This window comes from Pholis gunnellus (genome assembly GCF_910591455.1).
Source record: "Pholis gunnellus genome assembly, chromosome: 9".
Classification (NCBI taxonomy): Eukaryota; Metazoa; Chordata; class Actinopteri; order Perciformes; family Pholidae; genus Pholis; species Pholis gunnellus.
The window spans coordinates 22,256,184-22,278,254 of NC_136535.1; the positions used below are offsets into that span (position 1 = coordinate 22,256,184).

At 42.9% G+C, this 22,071-nt stretch overlaps 1 protein-coding gene across 1 annotated transcript in view; it reads right to left on the bottom strand.

The window, feature by feature from the left end:
• Nucleotides 1-3,724: 3,724 nt before the first annotated feature.
• The window catches only part of ankrd13b (ankyrin repeat domain 13B), a gene marked incomplete at both ends in the record, with an annotated part of 33,536 nt that continues 15,189 nt past the window's right edge, over nt 3,725-22,071 (bottom strand). The window contains 12 exons of the mRNA XM_079166113.1: nt 3,725-3,929; nt 6,503-6,579; nt 8,242-8,405; nt 8,752-8,940; nt 9,227-9,384; nt 10,174-10,310; nt 11,405-11,469; nt 15,000-15,081; nt 16,995-17,061; nt 19,773-20,013; nt 21,044-21,187; nt 21,580-21,625. Coding sequence (XP_079022239.1) covers nt 3,725-3,929; nt 6,503-6,579; nt 8,242-8,405; nt 8,752-8,940; nt 9,227-9,384; nt 10,174-10,310; nt 11,405-11,469; nt 15,000-15,081; nt 16,995-17,061; nt 19,773-20,013; nt 21,044-21,187; nt 21,580-21,625 — 1,575 coding nt within the window. The remainder of the gene's footprint in view (nt 3,930-6,502; nt 6,580-8,241; nt 8,406-8,751; nt 8,941-9,226; nt 9,385-10,173; nt 10,311-11,404; nt 11,470-14,999; nt 15,082-16,994; nt 17,062-19,772; nt 20,014-21,043; nt 21,188-21,579; nt 21,626-22,071) is intronic.

Below are 22,071 nucleotides of genomic sequence, written 5' to 3' on the forward strand. Positions count from 1 at the left end.
CTGTGGTCAAACTGACCACTTTAAATGGGTCAAAATGAAGCTCGTAACCTTATTGTTGGGCATACATTTCTAACTGCGAGTCTCTGTTTCTGTGAACAAGTCAGTCCTGCCTCCTCGGGGGGCGGGGGGGGAGATCTCCATCGGCGCTCGGCGCAGCTTATTTCAGGCTGACATTTTACCCACCGTTTCATGTGGGTAATTAAATTCTGGGATGTAGGCCACCGGGGCCCCTGCTGTCGCCTTCTGTGAAACCACAGTGGGAGATTATTGCTCAAGTAAGAGACGGAACTATTAGTGAGATTGAGAGAAAGCGTCGCTCAAAGGTTAACCTTCTCCTGACTGTAGCTGCAGCCATCAGCCTTCTGTGTGGTTAGCAGAAGCTCAACGGTTAGGTGGCATATTTATATGAGATACTATACTATATCTTTTATGATTTTTATACTATGACTTTTTAACATACTATTTTTTTCTGATTTTTGTATACTATTTTTATGAGATACTGTATTATGAATTTTAATTATATTATAACACTATGACTTTGTTGTCTTGCTAAACTATGTTTTTTTCCTTCAATGACATACTATACTATTAGACTTTTTATGATGTACTATAGTATGACTTTTTCATTTATATTCTTATGACATACTATACTGTGAATTTAAATTAAATACTATAATATTACTTTTGGGGGACTTACTATACTCTGACTTTTTTGTGACTTTTTTATCATTCTTTACAATTACTCTTTTTACATACTATACTATGACTTTAAAAAAAAAATACTTTTTAAATACAATTACTTGATGACTTTTTTTCAACATACTATTCTACAACTTTTGTATGACTTTCGACACTTTCTACTATGACTTTTAGAATTGCTATACTATGACTTTTTTCTGACATACTATACTGTTTTCCTCTGAAGTGGAAGTAGAAGTACACAGTACGTAGTATACATTTGGGTTGCACATTTAAAAGTGTTTTGGGGGCCCTTTGTAAGTTATTTCGGGGTACAATGACTTAGAATAGCGTGAGTGGCTTTTACTTGGGTGTGTGACACAACTATGTTATGGCAGATGTATTTCTCAGGATACCCAAAGAAGTGCTGTGTTGTGTGTGTGGAGTTGTAGCCTATGAGCGCCTCTCGTGCGAGCTGCTGGCATCAACACCACAGGCCAACCAATCAGTCTGTTCCACACAGGCATGTTTTGCACACACACACTACGCTAGAATTCCCTAATTTGCGTGTTAAAATATCAACAAACAAAGGCTCTTTGCTGATCTTCATGTATCAGGAGAAAAGCTAAGATCCCTTGATTGAGGATTTCACCAATTACACTTACCTCAGTGGACAGAGCAGACTGGTTAAAGGAGGACTTTTTTTTATACAGTGCGTGTCCCAAATTGAACTGTCGGCAGGGAAATAGTTGAATAGTGAGGAATAAAAATCTGTGGAGTAGAAGAGAGAGGGAGTTCCGTGAGATTGCCGTCCTTCCTCTTTGCATATTGATGCTCTCAGCTTCCCCGTCTCTCTCCGACACACACACACACACACCTTGTTTTGTCTGTGGCTCTTTACAAATTCACTTCACACACGCCTGCAGCCCGTTGCTTCCACCGTCCTGATGTTATTCATAATGTGGAGCTGAGTCAGTGCAGTGGAGAACTTGCGGCTGCTTACTGCTGATTCACTGGGAAAATTGCTTCATTCTCTCTCCAGCCCACCACCAAATCCCAGAAAGCAGCCTTGGTGCTCTGAGTGGGGTTTCTTCGAGGTTTTAGAATCTCTAAGCTGTCTTTTTCCTCCCTGTCAAGCCTTAAATATCTACACGCATAACCTGCCTTGGATTAGGCTGAGGCGCTGGGAATCCATGTCACAGGGAGGATGATGGAGGTGGGAGCTGCTAAAAACAGATCAACTCTCGCTGGTGCTGAGTGACGCTGCAGCTTCCCCCTATCTCGTGAGAAATTAATTGCCTTTGTCACCGTCGTTCACTCGAGAGGACCGGAAAACTAACTTACAGTGGAGAGCTGCAGCTGAAATTTGGTGTAGGGGGGGGGAATATTTAAAAAAAAATAGATTTAAAAAAAAATAAGCCACTCGTGCAATGCTGTTCCAAAAGATGTTTCTTTATTTGAATCCTTATCTCAACTCAAATCCCAGCATTCGCCATGAAAACATCTCGCTGCATCTCTTTTCTGCGATATTTTTTAAAAAGTAAAAAAATGAACATCATATTCTTATCAATTAGGCAAGCTTAAATGTGAATTGGAGAGGAGTAAGAGGTGGTTCTCCTCAGTTTGTGCTGATACTGGAGTGTGAAAGTTGTACATTTCTTTTGAAGAAATAATATTAAAATAAAGAAGGAAAAAAAACAACAAGCTGTGCCTGTCCGCCCTCGTCCTCGTTGCAACAAAACTGCAAATGTTCCTCGGTGCTTGGCTAGCCTTGAGCCCTGCAACATGATGTTACGTACCACAATGAGAGCGAGACTGAACAATGTCTCCAATCCAAGAACAAAATGCTCCACAGTTGTTGTTTTTGGGGCGATTTTAGATTTGCTTTTGTTTTCAACATGTTGTGTTTGTGGAGTAAAATCTAAAATTGCAGTCAATCGCCTCTACAGTGATCCTTTCACTCAGAGAGCGTGCTCTGATGTTGCAGGACTCCCGGCTAGACTCAAGTCGGACAAAATGAACCTCACACGCGTGCAGACCATGCTGAAATATTGCACACATTGTACCGTGACTTTGAAGAAATCCTCCGCTCACGTGAGGTGAGAGGGTGCAAATGTACACAAACACATTTTCTGTAACATTTCTATTCCACAGTCCACTTTATAAACCACTATCAAGTCCCCTTTTTGTTTAAATTACACACAGGCCAGCCACTAACTCATTCAGTCACATACAATATAGTTAGTACACCAAGAGTTCACCTGGTAGCCTCATCAAATCTGTGCTCCTGCAGTCTAATGTCAGGCCAAACCTAGAGCGGGCCTGAGTTCAGCTTGTGCTCATACTCGTCATCTACATCCAGTAACAGCCATATACTTTACGTGATCTGCCCACAAGCTAAATACAGTACATCTGGATTTTGTGCAAATAAAAAAAAAAAAATTTTTTTATCATTAAATGTCAGTTTTATCAACATTCAACTCGACAAACACAACCGTTTTTTAAATATCAGTTAAGAATGATAACCACACAACTCAGTGTTAAAACACTGACCGTGTGTGTGTGTGTGTGCTAGTGCTCGAGCAGAGAGTCGGGCCTAACACGATATGTTTTCAGGACAGAAGGTGACCTGTTGACAAACTGTGCTGAGAGCTGGTTTTGAAAGACACACAGAGATACACACACATACTTGCAAACGGACAGAAATCACTCATCCAAAGAGGCATTCCACTAAACTTGTTGCGTTGGGTGTATTGTTGGTTGTAAACTGGCACCGGTCGAGAAATGACAGTACCATGTGGCACCAGAAAGAGGAAACTGAGGCTGGAGAACCAGATCACTGTATGGCTTCATGGGAAAGGTCTGTCGAGGGAGATGGGAGAGAAAGGAAGAGGCCAATTGACCGCATGGAACCAACAAGATGATTTTCTCGTTTATTCCCGGCCACTTACAGAGTGTGCTTTATAAGTAGCCTGTACTGCCCTTCTCTCCCATGTGTCCTTGGTCCAGACCCGTCCCCTCAGACCCCTGCCGGGCCACTCGGCTCTCATTTCTCCATGAGTGACAGCCGGATGATGCGCTGCAGCTCTGCCTCTTCCTGCCGCCGCCGAAGCTCCGCCTCTTCCTGCTCTCGAGCCGAGATCTCCATGGCAATGCGCAGCTGCTCGTCGTAGCTGCAGGTGGTCGGCTGCTGCTTCTTGGAGGGGGTGGAGCAGAGGCTGGAGGGGGCTCGGGGCTTGTGCTGGGGGGTCCTGGGGTGAGGAACAGTGAAGGGGGTAGAGGAAGGAAGAACACAGGTTAAAGGACCCGTTCTAGGACTAAAAGTATGTCACATCCTACTTAAACCTGCAGTTGGGACCTTTCGTCTACATTGTCAATGCTGCTAGGTGTAACTTCTGGAAAAGCACTACAGAGAATCTAAACCAACATGAATTTATTAAAGGTTCTCTATACGATATATGCGACCCATATTGTCTTGGAACCCTCCTGGTCACAGCAGGTTAACACCGTTAGCTCTGGCAGCACTGTTGCCTTTGTTTGCACCGTTAGCACCGTTAGCTGCGAGCCACCGGCTCAACCGTCGTCGTGTTGAGAGCTGCTGGCGATAGATATGCTCTGAATTTCATCTGAGCCAAATAATCACAAACTCACTGACATACAGCACATTTGGGGCAGGGCAGTGTTCCAGTGTACAAATGTTCGTTGGTTTCTGGGGAAAATGTGTTGGAGGAACATGTATGTAGGGCGCTCGATTCAGGCCCTAACATTTCCCCTGGGGGCCCCTGAACAGGTTTATTTGTCCCTACTTTCTTTCTATCAGGTCAAATTACAGAAACCAGAAGTTTAGTTGAGGTAGGTCACATGACTGAATATGTGAACGTCTATGAATCTAGTTTTGGTCTTGTGATAAAGCTGTGCAAGCTTAGACCGTTATGAAAACACACATTTTGGTGCATTTACGTGACGGTGGGAACTCTGACACCCAAGACATGAGAGACAAACTTCCGCTCGACAACCACGTTAATGAAAGATATGACTATTCACAAAACCCCTCTTATAAAAGACACATTTCCTTATTGTTCTGCACATTGAATATTGCAAGCTCCCCAAAATGGAGGGATCAGGTAAACGTCCATGTTGAATGCAGATTTCTTAGTTTCCTATGTATGCTGCTTTTGTCCTGCACATGCACTGAACTGGGGTTGGATAAGTACACTATCCACATTCTTCCACAACCCAACGATGACAAAAAATTAATCTCCCAGGCTTCAACTTTGAATAAACTTTCATGACACTGCAGGTTAGGATTCATGTTGTTGTCAAATTAAAGGAAACTGTGAATGAAAGATGTGAAGTTACAACCTTATGGTGTGTTTTAGAAGATGATAAGAGATTTGTACGGTACTTAATGCGGTATGTTTTACATGCTGTATGGTCCTTTAACACCTGTCCTGCTGTAATTTATCACAGTTTGAAGCAGCAATACAACAGCTCAGCACCGCAGGCTGCTGAGGATGAGAAGCAACCTTGCTTCTGCCTTCCCTTCCTAGAAAACACTGAGGATGTTCTCTGACCCGTTTCACCGCGCCTATTTATACTTCTCCCACTGTACCTCTGGAAGAAGGCCAAGGACTATCAGGAACTTTGCATTTAGCTCCTTTAGCTCCTTTTTACAACCGCAGACTGGATTGTTGATTTATCAATGTTAAATGTAGATTCATTTAAAATGTTTGCTGTCGGCTTATCAGGCCTTTTGACCTTTAGTAATGGCTTTATTGACATGCTCAGCTTCAGAATTGATGGCTTAATAGAAAGTTAGACCCAAATGCAACCATACAAGACACCAAGGACACTGGCTGGACAAGCTGGCAAGCCAAAAGTTATCTTATAAACCGGTAATAACCCATAAGTGGTACCATGTTCTCCGTTCATCTCAAGTGTATTTTAGACTCTCTGGGATCATTTAATTCTTGTCATGAAGAGGACATGTTGAAATTACTTTTTTTAAATTTCAAAATAGTCAGAAGTCTCTATAATGCATGAAGAATAATTTGTTTCAAGGTATCGCGACGATAAGATGTTCAACATCATATTCAGTCAAAACAGCCAAGATTGCATTTGCCTTTTTACCCCTTACAGTCCATGAATTAAAGAACACCACAACAATTTCTTTCAACCCCAGTTTCCTCTAACATTATAACACTGATGTAAGTAAACACTGCAACAGAAAGATTGTGTTAAATAAGGGAAAGACCTACAAACAGGGGGGAGAGAAAACACCATCTAAAGATAACACGCTTAAGTCAACAGCAGTACTGCCGACTGCGAAAGCAGGAAACTCTCCCATCCTCCAGTCTCCCCCTTTTCTCTCACACACACACACACACACACACACACACACACAGAAAATAGGAGATGAGAGGAGAATAGCAGGATGGATAAGAGAATAGAGTTGGGGAGGACAGGACAGGAATACAGGATGTGAGTCAGGGATGGCGGGAGAGATCTGCAGGATGGAAAAAAATACAAAGGAAGACTGAAACAATGAAGAATGAGAATATGTAACAGAAGTGAGAGGAAGTCAGAGATAATATAGGTGAAGGAACAGCAGGAAGTATCGCTTTTGTCCTGACAGTCATGGAAATTTATGTTTTTTTTTAGGATTCCAGCTCTTTTGAAGATACTGATGCGTTTCCTGATAATAGAGGGATTGGACTATACGGTAATTTACAGAACAGACAGCAAGACTGAGGATGAGAGAAAAAGATGGAAAAAGACAGAAAAAAGGCCGATGCAGGAGATTAAAGAGAAAGAGACGTCTGACCTCTCCAGACGACTCGGGTCAGAGGGCAGAGTGTGTGTTCCTGGCTTGCTGTTGGTCAGCGCCTCCCAGATGGTCACCTAGACACAAAGAGGAGGTACAGGAAGTCAGAGAGCAAACACAGGAAGTGAGTAGTGGACAAATAAAGAGATGGTGGTTAAAGAGAGGCCTTCTCCTGTTAATGTATGCTAAAGTACCTCTCACACACAGCAACAGCATGCTGGCTTTATTATGAATCATGAACTGACTGAATGTGAACTAGATCGATCCTGGCCTTGGTGCTTTTGTACACTCGCCCGATATTAATATTGATAAGCACCTGTTAAAAATACTACACGATTAATACACCTTGTTACACCATTTGTTCTAAACAATGACTTTCAGGGTTGGAAGTTTGGCCTGATTTCACAACAAAGTGTGCATGTGATCAATTTCAACAGCATGGTTCCTGTGTTTTTACTCAACCTCGAGGCCCTGTCTTATAACCGAGTTAAAATACCTTTAATGTTTACTTTTATTGTGTAACATCATGTATCTGGGGCGCTCAGCTGAGGCCCCTTATATCAGCCTCGGTTCCCCCTAGCTGGTAATTCCCTCCCTGTTCCTCCCTTCTGTCGGGTCCCAAATTTAATTTCAGTACACTGTGAAAATCTAATTTGAGAAACTCACATGAATTTATATGAATCTTGGTTTCTTTGACAAAGTTGTGTGGTTATGCGGTGCAGGCTCTTCACAGTTGAATGATCAGGCAAACATCTGTGTTGAATGCAGACTACCGCTCCGATTCTTTGTGTACTGCTTTTGTCCTGCACCAAACTAGGGTTGCACATGCTATCAACATCCTTCCACTACCTACCTATGACAAAGAAAACAAATCTCCCTGGCTGCAGCTTTGAATAAACTCTCATGACACTGCAAGTTAAGATTCATACTGTAGCACATTTAAATGAAAATGTAAATGAAAGATGGGAAGTTACAACCTAATGGTGTTCTAGAAGAAGATAGGCAATTTGTACAATACTTAATGCTTTGTATGTTTTACACGAAATGTCAGCAGTATGGTCCTTTAGAACTTGTCCTGCTTCCAAATTAGAGTTGTAATGAAAAAACGGCACATTTTTCATCAGCAGCAGCAGTACAAAAGCTCAGGACAGGAGGCTGCTGGGGATGATTGTACACACTATGCACAAATCATCAGCAGCAACCTTGCTTCTGCCTCCCCTCCTGTATCCGAGCTAAGAAAGCACTGAGGACGTTCTCTGACCTGTCTCACAGAGACTATTTATACTTCTCTTCTCTCTCTATCCCGCTGGAAGAAGGCCAAGTCCTATCAGGACCAGGATCTCTGGGATTTCAAACCAGCACCTATCCCGGGGCAGTGTGGAGCATAATGGGTCTGGGTTCCACACATCACAGGCAATTTATTCTGCTTATCGATTGTTTATGTTTTGAAAGTGGTTGCTTTTTTCCCCCTGCTGCACTGTGTCTATTTGTCTGGTATTGCTTGACTTATTGGTGAATTTTACTGCTGTAACTTGTACTGGATATTTCAAAGGGGGAGTATTGGCCACGTCTGTTGATATGGCAACATGGCTTTGTGAACCTTGAAAGCGTCGTGTAAAACATTTGCAATCTGTGCTAATTTAGTACTTCACAAGGAGACAGAAGAGGAATTTAGCCAAACATTTTCAACACAATAAGTGGGAGATAATTGACTGTTCGATTGACTGTAACCAGCTCACCTGATCATATTCGGAGCCGGCCTCCAGCAGACTCTGCTGTATGGCAAACTGCAGCAGGTCCTCCTCCTCATCCCTCATGCTGTCTCTCTGTTTACCCCCTAGCATGGAGTATCCAGGCGGGGGCTCAAACACACATGGGGGAATCTCTCCGGCTCGACATGACACTGCAACACACAAGGGGGGACGGCAAAGGGCAAAGTTATGCCAATAACTTGCAGACCGCAGCTTCAGTTCACACATTTAACTTTATTGTGCACTTCCCATAACTTCATTACATCTCCTGACTCTTTTCACAACAACCATAAATAAAAAAGAAACGTCCTTTGTGGACTGAAGTATGGCCCAGGTTCTGCAGAAAATGTTAGTGGAGATTTAAACAACAGCTTGTTGAAAATAATCTACTGAATACAAAGTTGAGCTGAGACTCTAATTTGATCGGCTGAAGAAGAAGATTTCCCAAAAGACGGCACTATGATGCAACAGGTAGAGTGCATGGGAGTGTGTTCCTACTGGTGGAGCTGGAGCTGGAGACGCTGGAGGAGTCACTGCCTGGAGATGGGGTGTCTGTCCTCGGGGTGTCCCTCTGTCCGTCCCCCTCCACCCCCACTTCGTGGTCAGCCCGGACGCCAGTCCCTTCCTCGCAGCCGTTCAGGTTGCTGAAGGTGATCCTGGCATTTAGGATGTGGTAGAGAGGGATCTCTGCAGGGAGTGGAGAGAACATGAGCAGAAGGTGGCATTTTTATTGTTATTATTAAGTTATCTGTTTGCTGTCTTTGCACCAGTCTCATCATCCAGTTAATCATGCATATCCTTTTATCAATTATTTTATTTGATGTGTGTCCTGTCCTTTTTACTCACTTTATCTTTCTGTCTTCATTTCTTTCCATCCATCTTTGTATCTATTTTAATTTCTTTATTTAACCAGCCATCATTTCAACCTCCCCTCCCTCAACCCTTCCATCCGTCACACTCTCCCAGCACTCACCGATCTTGACAGGGAAGCCAGGCGGCAAACGCAGAGTGATGAAGTCTCGCAGCTTTGCGAACAGAGCGTTGGAGATTGCCATGAGATCGATGATCGGCACCACTTGTTCTGCCAGGGACAGAGGATGGGACTCGCACAACCACAACTTGGCTTTAAACCTGGAAACAAGAACACAAACACAATCTGAGGATGACGATGATGATGATGATGACGTGACCAGTAACAGAGTTTGTTGACGTAAATGACCAAATACAATTCTGGGTGCAGAAGCAATTCATTGTCTTCATTCAAGTGATGAGCTCTTTGACCAGACCTACACAAAGCCATTGATTACATCACAAGCTGCCTGCTGAGTTGTATTGACATTGAGGCCAATCAATGGTTATATTTTAACTTGTCCGATAATCAACACAGCATTGGGAGGCAGCTCTGAAACCTCTAAACACTTCATTCTCATTATGTCCCGTCACTTTTCATTCAGTGCCAAAGAACAATGAAACTTTCAAATGAGAAAGACAGACAGGCCGATAGTCAGAGGAACACGGGGCAGCTGATTGTACAGCAGGTTGGCAGGTGGATTAGAGAAGCAGGATATTGAAAACCAGTATCATTAGCTACATTACAAATAAATAACATACAATTCATACTGAGAGAAGCTGCTGGGTTCTTTGAAATATTTTTTTGTTTTATTTCCTTTGCTCAAATAACCAAGAAAAGATGACTGATTGAGCTGATTGAATATGGTTTTTATTTGTCCGTCTTTCCCCTCAGGATCTCGGTGGGCAGCTGCCATGAACGGCTGATTTTACTCTGCCTGCATGTCTGTGTGAGCCTGTCTAATCTCTGTCCATCAGCTTGTCAGCTCTGGCACTCGGCGGTGAGTTTGGGGGGGGGGGACTTCACTGTAAGCATGGCTGCCTGTCTGTTTTCCCGTCTGTCTGTGTCACCTCTGGGTCTTGGTGGTGAGCTGGCACGGGTGGCCGATGTCCCTCTGAGTCGGTGACAAGCTGGGGTTGAAGTATTCCTCAGCTGTCAGCGCTGCGGGGTTGGTCATCACAGGACACGTCATCTGGGTCACCAGGGCCTGCGGAAAAGTAAATTAGGAATTAAAAAAAAGAAACCTGATGTAACCACATTTTGCCTTTTTGAAGCAAAGTTTTCACTGATCCATACTGCAAATATGTCCGGCATTTCAAACTAACTTTATTTGCTATTCTCTGTCATGGAGAAAACACTCACTGGGATGTCAAGGCTATCCTCAGCTCATTCAACAGCTCAGTGAAAAAAAAACATCGGCTCAGAAGCCAAAACTTCGGAACAAATGACAAAGCAGTTTTCTTATTCCAGTATTTTACATCACTATAGTAAATGAGGTGTCTGTTGGTTCACTGCTCACTGTCTTAATGAACCTGTCAAAGGCAGGGCACCAGTCCTGGAGGAGGGAGAGCCCGCTAAAGACTCGTGAAAGAGAAGAACTAAATTCTTTCCATGCTGTTGCATTTTCCTTTCAGTTGCAGTCAATTCTTCACAATCAATTTAGTGTTTAGCTAAATTGAAACATTACAGCTTTACAGTGGCACAAAGTATCTGCAGAGCATAATGTCTAAGCACCAAAAATAACCACAGAGTTGTGTGTCTTTGTTTATAGGGAGGATAGAGAGGCATAAAGCTGAGAAGAGCAGAGGTGACAGTGAGGGGGAACAACAACACACAAAGAAGGAGGGGGGGACGTATGAGTCATAGAAGCTCTCCAGCAGAAACAAATTAAAAAAAACATAATCAATATTTGGGAGCAGGTTGGAGCCCCTGACTCATTGTTTCTCTCTGCAGGCATGCTCTCCTGTTAACACAGAGGACCAGGATTCATACACGATCCACATCCTGTTCAGTGGTGATGATGCCACTGTTAAAAACCCTGATTCATTCTTGACCACCAGCACCAGAACCCATTAATCACATTAATCACATTAATCACATTAATCACATTGATCACTTTAATCACATTAATCACTTTCCTTGTTCCCTGCTCACCCACTGTGCGTTTTTAATTTATTAGATTGGGTTTGAATTGATTTGCCGACATTTCCTCAACTCACAGAACGAAAACAATGCAATCCTTCATTGAAAGGAAAATCCCTAAAATTGCAATTTTAGCGTCTAAATAAACTGTCCACTTACGACGTTGTTCGGTCCCATGTGTTGTTCAGCAATCCCAAGGAAGTTCTGCAGTGGAGTCTTCCCACCTGCTCACAGACAAACAGCAGTGAGGAGTTATAGGTTAAACTCAAACTGTCCTGTTAGTCTGAGTTTTATAAACACTCACTACCAGTGGCGGGCCGTCAGGGCCTGCAAAGCCTTCTCTGCTGGCCTAAACAGAATCACAAAGTTATAGCTATTTTATAATTTAATATTTTTTCTGAAATACATTTAATTTTTTCTTATATGTATTATAATTTATAAAAATATTTTTCCCATTATCTTATTTTCTCATTGCACAGCTACTGTGCTCCTCAGTTGCTCTGCTTCCAGTGCAGCTTGTTTTAAGTAGAGCTTTTATCCAATCAGATTTCACCTCTGTGTCTCTAGTAAGAAGAGAGGCCCCAGCCTGCAGACTCACCCAGTGCTGGCATGTGCAGTTTAAATTGAATGGGGACGATATTGTTGATTCAACCAATCAGATCTTTAGTTTGGGATTCATGGCCCCACCAGAGCAGTTTGCAGGCCTAGTTACGTCAGCTCAGAGTCCAGATGCCTCTCTGCCAGCAAGGTGCAGAGTGTGCTGTGATTGGTCAGTGGGCGGGCACGTGACTATGTGCCCGCGAAACACGATTGCTAGCAGAGCTTTGTAGCAGACAGAGTTCAAGTGGAAATATTTGAAAGACATTTTACCTAGCTTTGTTTTTTTAATATGAAATGGCGAAAGGAGGAGAAACGGATTTAGTGGCGGAGATACTGGGAACGCTTTTCTCAAGAAGGACATTTCTAAACAAACTGGACATAGTAAGAAACACCCCACAGCTAGCAGCCCTGACCCAGCCAGGAAAAGGATTTGTATGCAGCGTCAGAAGCGTTGCACATGTTATGGCTGGGAATGTGTTTCATGTTAACTGAGCGTCGGTACTTTTGGAGAGACTCTAGTGGATCTACAACTCACAACCGCGGCCCGCCCTTCGCCGGTCCACGGCCGAAGACGACCACCGAACGCGGTCGAAGGCGACCACCGAACTGCGGCGGAAAACGGACCACCGACCGGCCACGGAAGACGGACAAGCGACCGGCAGCGGAAGACAACCGAACGTCGGTCGAAGACGACGACCGAACAGCGGCGGACCACGGACAACCGATAGGCGGCGGATCCGGTTGGACTTCTTACTGGAACTGATGTACTGGGATTAAGCTCTTTGTCAGCATAGACAGCATTTGGTAAGTGAACTTCGTTTGTTTACCTCTACTGTTCATTTGTCTATCGTGGCGTTTTTATGAATAGTATTTGAATGGCTCGTGCTTGTGTGGTGGAATGCGTGGATCCGCTGCAGGTCTGCTGGATTGATTTGTTGCTTTGTTGTCATATGAATATATGCGACTGCTCTTGTGAGTTTGGTATTGTGTTACATTGATTTGGACTATATTGTCCGTTAATGACGCAGCGTCCCGTCATGCTCGTATTCATGTATCTGCACATTTTATTTCATTTGTCAAATGTTGCAGTGTTATGTGAATATGCGGCTTTTACACGAAACAAATAATAACCCGTAGCTGTGACGTCATAATGAGGTTATTAGAAGTGGAGAACAGCACTGAAGGCCCAGGTATAAAATCCACGGCCCGCCACTGCTCACTACACTACAGAGCACCCAAAGCTGGCTTCAGCTGGTGCTTGTTTATCAGGAGATGATGAAGAATGGGCTCATAAATCTCCACTGTGGTGTCATTCTGCTCCATAATGTTTTGCTTAAGACAACTTATTGCATTTTGTGTTGTGGTCTACGGACCAGTATTAAATAAACAGAGCCACTCTGGACTGAATTGAATTTAACTGAAGTAAATTGTGCTTTTAAGCCGCTACATAACAGTAGAGTCAATCCAGCATATTTGACTAAATATCAGTGGACCTGAAACTATAGTCACCATTAGACTATAATTGTATAAAAAAACAGGAATCTCTAAGTTTGTTAAGCAAGCAAACAACTTTGTGAACTCACTCTCTGAAAATTAAATCTTCACAAAAGTCAGAGAAGCATTGTCGGGTCTTAAAGAGAGAGATAAAAAAAAAGGCTTTTTGGGGAGTGCCAAGATGTCTTCCTTGGATTTTAGAGACTCCCTCCAGAACATGTTTTACAGTAATACAAGTAGAAATACTCTGCTTGACACAATAATGTGTGTCTGATATGTTTTACTCTTTGCCCTCAATAAAGCCAAAATCTACAAATATGCAACGATATTACCTTTCCAAAGCTTAGCTGTGGACATAAGATTTCCCAAAACCCTGTTTATATGTACAGGGATTAAACTCAGATTGATCCTTGAAACTCAAGGATCCAAGTGAAGTACCAATAAGCAAAACACGTTTTTTGAGTTGAATTACCTGAATGAAATAGAAAATCTAATCTGAAGTATTTATCTACAACATTAAGAATTCATAAGTATCAAAGTTGGATAAAAACATCTTAGGTAAATATTGAATCAATCATCTAACTCTCAAAAGCTCAGCTAATCTGCTTCATTAGGACTGTGTGGGTGTTGCTTGAGCAGATTTAATTGACAGTGACCACACAACGGTCATCACATTATGATTCCTAATGTCGCTAAATCCTGATCTTTACATGATTTTTAACTTTCTAACTGAGCCCTGCACACTTCACACCAGTGAGAAAAGCACACAGAAACACACAAATACAGAAATCTCGTGTGGGAAATGGCCATAACTGTAATTTTAGCAGAAAATGTGCTCATGTCGGTTTAGAGTGCCGTAGGAATACCAGCAGCTCATTGAGACGTGAGAGAAATATGAGCAGCATGTTCGTGTGTGGCTTGTACTGTCAGATGGAAGCGGTGCTGTGGTTGTCCTCACTAACCAGAAACTGAATGAGCACTAAAAGCAATGCAGCGGTCCATCAATAAGTGTTAATGACAGCGGTGTCAGGTGTGTGTTATAAGACAATTTTGACCTTCCGACCGCTGATCAGTGTACAGCTGCTGCTTGACTCAAGATAGTATGTGTGTCTCTCTTAGGATATATATATATATATAACACTCATAAGCTTTTTCTACCGTGTTGACAAAATGATGATAAGTAGCACAAGGGAAGAAGGGCAAATGCAGTGAGTCACCCATTCAGGAGTCAGTGTAGCTTCCAAGAACACTCCCCTCCTCTATATTAGCAGAGTGCAGATGGGGGATTGTGACCTGGGAGAGCGGAGCCCTCAGAGGGGCATGTGACGGTTGATCCTCGCTGACAGCGACAGTCTGAGGAGAGAAGCCAGCTAATCCTGTTTGATTTATGATCTGAACCAGAAAACGAGACGGGGACACCGATCTAACGTCACGGGCTGCTAGCCGGAGCCTCGGGGTGCTCTCATCAAGCTCAGGTGAGAGCGATTGCTCATCAGTGACTCTTTTAATCGGATGTCACACTTGGGCTGAGGGTTACAACGGCACGGAGGGGATGATGGAGAAATTCAGCTGCTGCAGCTGTGACGGTGCCCGCACGCAAGGAACACCTTCATGGTGCAAGAGGTGACGATGTTTAAGACACTGAAATGAAGTGACATACCTTTTGTCTTGCTCTTGTTCTGATCTGACAGATGGTCAGTCCTGGTCCTGGTGATCAGCTCCACATTGGAGGCTGCGTACACCTGAAAGAGGAGGAGACAATTCACTCTTGTGTTCTGTTGACACCGGTATAACTTTCTTGTTTAATATGAATAGTTATTATGATAATGATCATTGCAAAATCAACCAATTTATTCCTAATATGAACCAATATGTATAAAAGTATTGAACTGGTACCCATATCCTCTGCCATGAAATACAGAAATGGGCATACAGTACGGTTGTTACATTGGTTCCTAAGGTCCTTCCCAGACAAGGAGATGTACGTATGTTATTCTACATAGTGATGTAACTTTAGTCAATTAGACCCCAGAGAAGTCTTGATTCACTAATTAACCTTTGATCAACAAATGTATGAAAGAGATTAGTATGTTTAGAGATTATTAGATTATTAGTTTACATTAGAGATTGAGATTGATGGTAGCAAATGAGAGGCAAAACTATGGAAGCTCATTTCCGTCAGCAAAAAAAAAAAAAAATCCACCCAAAAAATAAATAATATATATATCCACCCAGAAAAAAAAAAAAGATTGTGTGGGTTTTTTTTGTAGCCGGAAAAAAAAGAAAAAAAAAAAGAAAAAAAGATTATGATGTTTTGTTTTTTTTGCTAGCAAAAGAGATTAGAAGTGCGCATGCGCTTCAGTGATGATCTCCTCACAGGTCCCTTCATCCCCTCGCCAGTCTTTCCATGAAAACGACATGCAATTCTACATATTAATACTTCTAATGATATATAACATCTAACATTTACAAAAGTCACCAGTAATAGTTACCTTGTGTAGAATTGCATGTCGTATATTTTCTGGCAAAAAAAAAAACATCATAATCTTTTTTTCTTTTTTTTTTTACTTTTTTCCGGAACAAATACGACATGCAATTTTTTTTTCTGGGTGGATATATATATATATATATATATATATATATATATATATATATAAAAAAAAATTTGGGTGGATTTTATTTTATTTTATTTTTTTCGGGTGGATTTTTTATTTTATTTTGCTGGCAGGAATGAGCTTCCATACAAAGCTGATTGTAACAGTAAAATAAAATGGGGAAAAAATAATTGGAGCAATGCTGACTCAGCATTTGCTTTCTTCATTATTTATTCATGTAAATGTTAGAGTGCCCTCATTTTTACTGCACTAAATGGACAGTGAGCCACTGTTTATATTTGTTAGAATAAGAGAAAACAATTTTAATCTTTTGTTTTTTTCACTATCTCTAAAATGTACAAAACCTATCCATCCACTCCCAGTCTACTTCATCATACAGGCCGGCTTCTCCAAGCTACAGTTCATAGCAGAATACTGGAATTCTTCACCAGTGACCAGATTAAAAATTGAGCAGGCGGCTGATTCTGAGTTTACACCGGACGACGGACAAGTGGAGGCGAGAGCTAAAGACACGTCCAGTAGGAGAGCAGCTCAACAGGAGTTGTCTGTTTACGTTCGTATCTCTAAATCAATGATGCAGAAAATAGAAGCTTTTCAAGCAGCAGTGTTTTACTGTAGAGCCGGTCTGAAGTGCTTTTAAACCACTAGTGACTGATGGTCCTGGGTGTCTGACTCCCATCTATCCCTCCAGGGGTTCAAGAAAACAAACGGGGTCACGGTAATGCATGTGTCTGCGGGATGGATGGACTTCTTATTTTTAACTAAATTTGATAGGCCCGCTGGTCTTTTAAGGGCTGATGAATTTTCCTCACTTTGAGATAAAGAATTCCGGTTTCAGAAATTCATCCGTCATTATTTGAGACTGTAGAAGGTTGTGTTCCTCCAAAGGTTTTAAAATAGCTTTGGGAGTGATTATTTCTTGAAATGACACTCTTCAAGTGAAGTGGACTTTCGGGAAATATAAAATTGAGCTCTGGCAGCAGTGGTTTCTCTGGACGGAGCGAGAGATCAGTGAGCTGTCCGAGCAGCCTGTGTTCTACCTTGGCTTCATATCCATTCACTGCCTCAGTCTTCTCGCTCCTCCAGCCCAGTATACCCGTCTTGTTCCTGCAACAAAAGATTCAACACGTGCCACATCAGTTCGCTGTGGACTCGACTTCCAAGTCAAACACAGTTTTTGTGGATTATTCTCCTGTCCCAAGCAATCTGCAGATATGTACCAGTAGAGGAAATCATGAATACAGATACACTTGCAAGTCACAGGTTCTGTTTTTTCTCGATAATATGCGAGCCAAAAAACATTTCAGCCGTTGTCCTTGTTTGTCGTCTGTGCTTCAACAGTTCAGTGTGCAATTAGGTAGTCTGCCCAGAAGTTAGTGAGGCATATCCCATCCTCATGATCTATTCACATCACTGAATTCCTTCAGGACCCCACCACTGACAGTGAGTTCTCTTACCATATTAGCTCTTATATTTGAAAGGTCATAGTTATATCGGGTATATTACAACATATCTTAAATGATGTGACAATTTTGGAAGAAATGTTTTTCAGACATGCTAGTAGTGAATAGTCAGGATGAATTGCAGTTACTTTGGTTATCCTCTGACTATTAATTTAGCACTCTAATCAGGTAAAATTTCTACTTTGTCCAATACTTATTTATGACCAAATATCATCCCGCCAGAGGAAACTTCTTGGACGACTATCTGGTCTCCCTGGGTCTCCCAACAGATGCCCTTGCAGCACTGTATATCACACTTTGACAGCACCATATGATGTTGTGTCAGCTTTGCACCTCAATGCAATGGAACGACCAAATACTTGCCAAACTAATTGCTTTCCTATCAATCTTAGCTGTAATTGTGCTTTGTGCTCATAAGCAAATGCTAGCATGCTAACACGCTAAACTAAGGTAAAAAATGACTTGCTAAACATCTGAATGCAAGCTGACATTAGCATCTAGCTCCAGCCTCATAGAGCCACTTGCACAGCAGTGTACCCTTAGTCTTGTCTTCCACTTAATCCAACATCAGACAAAGTCATGTCCCCGCCTAGATGATTTGAAGTTACATCATAGTTCAATTACTGGATGTGCAGTAAACTTTGTACTCCTTAGTTTCGCCATAAAACAGCAAAACTGCAGTGCTGTAGATTCTGTGCATGGCTGCGTATAGACGTATTACCTTCCAGAGGTGGATGTCCTGTCTGTGGTGCTTGACAAAGTTATTTGCACTAAAGCATCATAAATGGATTATTGGCATGTAGACAGGAGTGCTGACCAGGGAAAATGCACAGAGGTGACACTGAGTTACAAGTCTGACAGGGAGATGATTACCACAACCCCACCCCCCCCTCCCCCAAACACCACCTCCTCCTGCTCACTTCTCTCTGTCGCCCCCTCTCCATTTTCTTGCTTTTTATCTGTTAATATTAACTCTGCGTCTCTTTCCACGAGTCCCCTATCTATCACCGTGTCTCCCCAAAGTCCATTTCTATTCTTTCTCTCCGCCTGCCTCAGAAACCATCGACTCCCGGTTTTGTCCTCCATATTGTACTTTTGTCCCCCATAGTTTTGTGTCCCATTCATCTTTCTCTCCCCGTTTCTCTCCGCATTGTCTTCTCTCATTTCTCTCTGTCCCATCCCTTATTCTCTCCCTCATCCCTTGTCCTCTCCTCCTCCAATCTCTTTCTTTTATCCCTCTTTTCATCCTTCTCTTTACCATTATTTCCCCTCTATCCCTCAAGGTCCAAAACTGTCATCCCTCTCTCTTTCTCTCTGTCACATCAGTCAATCTCTCCTCTATGTCCTCCTCCTTTCTCCTCCTTCCACTGCTTTCAATATTTGCGCTGATGTACTTTATGTGAAACTGAGCCGTAAAACTGTACCGTTAGCGTAATAAAAAGCTCCTAAATTGACTGCACACAAGCTTCCTGCTCATCCAATTTTCTTTTCTACACCTCCTCTCCCTTCCTCTCCTCGTAAGCTCTTGTTTTGCTCTTCCATTGCTTTCTGTTCTGCTATCTGCCTCTCCATCTTTGTGTTCACTGGTGCAACTTAGGTGCAATACAGTGTTGAGCTGTTTCGAAGTGATCTGAGGCTCATTCACACAGCCAGAAACTAATTTGTGCCTCACTGCCTCCACGTCGCACTTACTCTTGACACATTTATACACGACATTTTAGCCATTTTTTAACGTATTTTCATGTCTCCACTTCCCCCTTTACTGCTGCATTTCTTTTAGTGTTTTGCTCTATTTTTTAAATGCATTTTGACAGCCACCAGAGAATGTGCCTGAACTTGTTGCACTCGGCTGTGGGTTGTAGCGTAGGAGACAGCAACCGTAGAAGAGTGTCAGAAATTCAACAACAAAAGAGAGATTTTCTCCACTCAGGAAAAAAAGAAAGCCAACGCTCAGAGCAGAAAATGTCTGATGCTGAATTACAATGTCTTGTACTGAGGCTATCATTGGTGGAGAAAATGGCTATTGTGCCTGTTCAATGGAAGATTTCTTCCAGTATGATTGTGGTTGCAAAATAGTGAGGCTGATGCCCTTGCTCTTGGATTTCTGAGAGGAGTTATATGAAATGCTGATTTCCTGCTGGATTTTCTGTTACAGCTGCATCGGAAACTGACACATCCTATCGTCTACCTTTGCACCACAAAATTACAATTAAGAATAGCTAAGTGTTAGTTGTTGAAGCTGGAATGTCTCATTTGGCTCAGTCATGACTGGAAGATTTCTGCATCAAAAGACAGCAGCTTAACTCTCTTAATACTTTCTTATACTCATATTCCGTGTGTATCAGTGTTGCTGACCTCTCGAAGGCGATGTTGCGGGTGTCCAGCTGAGTGGTCACCACGGCGGCAGACAGCCTGGCTGCTACCTGCTCATCGCTGGGCTGCGTCGCCCCCAGACGGTCCAAACCGGCGGGGTCGCTGCTGCAAGCGCCGCCCTTCCCCCTGGCAGGTGAGAGCGCCGCGAGAGACGAGACACACAAGGTCTCGCAGAACACCAACTGCCTGTCATGGTCGACCTCCATCACCTCTGCGCTGGACTCTGAGAGGGTGACGGACGAGAAGAGCCATGTTAGTGAGCACGAGAGAGGCAGAAGTTGACAGTGGGAAGGGACTACAACACGAGCATGCCAAATGAGGCAGCAAGAACACAAACACACACATGTACATGTAAGGAAAAGTCAAGGGAGATGATGACCGATGTCAAGAGACTGCAGATGCTGCAGCTGCACAGAAACAAGAATATCCAGGCAGGCAGGTCCAGGGAAAAGGTTAGAAGAGGAGGAATATTTCAAAGTGGTGAGAGGAAGAAAGACAGAAATAAAAAGAAGAACGAGGTGAAATAATGCAGAGAGGAGCCGGTACAGAGTTGAATGAGTGGAAACTGCTGTCCAATGAGGCTACAAAGAAGCAGGGGGAGATACATCTAGAAAGGCAATGACACATCGGCACCAGTCTCTGTGAATATCTGCTCCATCTCACATTTACTTCAAATAATGCCTGTGTGACTGATAAATACTGGAATGTGTTTCTTAAAATTAAGCTTTGTTCAACTTGGACCAGTGAACAGTGTTGTCTTGCTGCATATGCTGTCCCACAAGCTTGTTTGATACAATGTTACACTACTATAATAAACAACTGGGATCATAATCTTTCTGCTCAATTTTTCTTCATCAGACCAATGATATCACATACGTCCATTTTCAGTGCCGACAGCGGGTTTATTTGGACTGAACGCAGATGTGAATGAAAAACCAGAGGACAGAGGACAGAGGGGAGGAGGAAAGAGGATAGGGAGTAGGAAAGGAGCCAGCGAAAGACAGAATGACAAACACATGCTTACTTTTTATTTACAAGCCAATGCGCAGTTTGGCATCTTATCTTAAAAATGTTTTCTTTTTTTCGGAGCGATGCATATCCACTTTCTTGCCAAGAGTTGTAGGAGAAGATTAATACCTTCTAATGTCTGTACTTCTGTAAGCTGCTGCCAGCTGCCGGTTAGCTGAGCACAGCACAAAGACTGAACTCGGCACACATTCACACACAGTTAAGTCAAGGGTTTGACCTCTGACCTTGTCCCCTGAAAATGAAGCTCCGGTTTCCTCTCTGCCAGGTCATCTGCTCGAAGCCCATCAGGGTGGTGTCAACGCGAAGGCACTGACCACTCTTCCACACTCTGTAGGTGTCGCTGGGGCAGATCCGAGACACCAGGGGCACTGAGGACAACACACGGATGGGCTTTAAATGAAACTGTGATACTTCTATTGCTTTCATTTGATTCATGCTGACAGTTCTTGAGCTCTGATGAATCCATGTTAACACAGACAATTCACGCACAAAAACATACAATTAGTCAAAGTCCGCTATAGAGACTAATACTGAAATTACATCCACTTTGTAAAGCACTTAAGATAAAAAAAACTCAAGCTGTTTCACTCTAAAACCAAAGTCACATGCATTCTGCTGTGCATTAAGTGTGTGAGCATCAGTGTGCAGTACAACAGGAAGAGGCAGGCCTCTTCAGCCCAAGAGGGAGATGATAACCTCATTATTTCTGACTGATCGGTACCGGACTGCTTTACTGGCTGGAATGAAACACTGCACTCACCCCAGCTGGTAAACTCCCATTTCATCTCCACGTAGAAGTCCTGGGCCTGGACAGAAAGATGGAGTGAGAGGAGGAAGAAACGGGGGGGGGGGGGGGGGAGACAATTAAGATAGCAACGGGCATTGATAAAGAGGAAAATATAGTGAGAGAATCGGGGAGATAGAGAGTGATGAAGTTAAAGATGGATAGACAGAGAGAGCGGGCAATAGTAAAGTAGAGGAAAAGAATTGCAGTGATGCTGCTTTATTGTCTGTGCCAAAGACGGGGGGGGGGGGGCTGTGAGTGTGTATGTGTGTGTGGGTTAATAATAGAAGTGATGGATGGAGGGGTGGACGAGAACGATGTGGATGGGAGCAGCAGCAGAAGAAGAACAGTGTGCGATGTTTGCATGTGTGCTTCAGTGCGAGTACTCATTGTCAAAGTGTGAGGGGGTTGTGTCAACAATGTGAGTATGCTGGAGTGTGTGTGATTGTGTGCGTGCGTGTGTGTGTG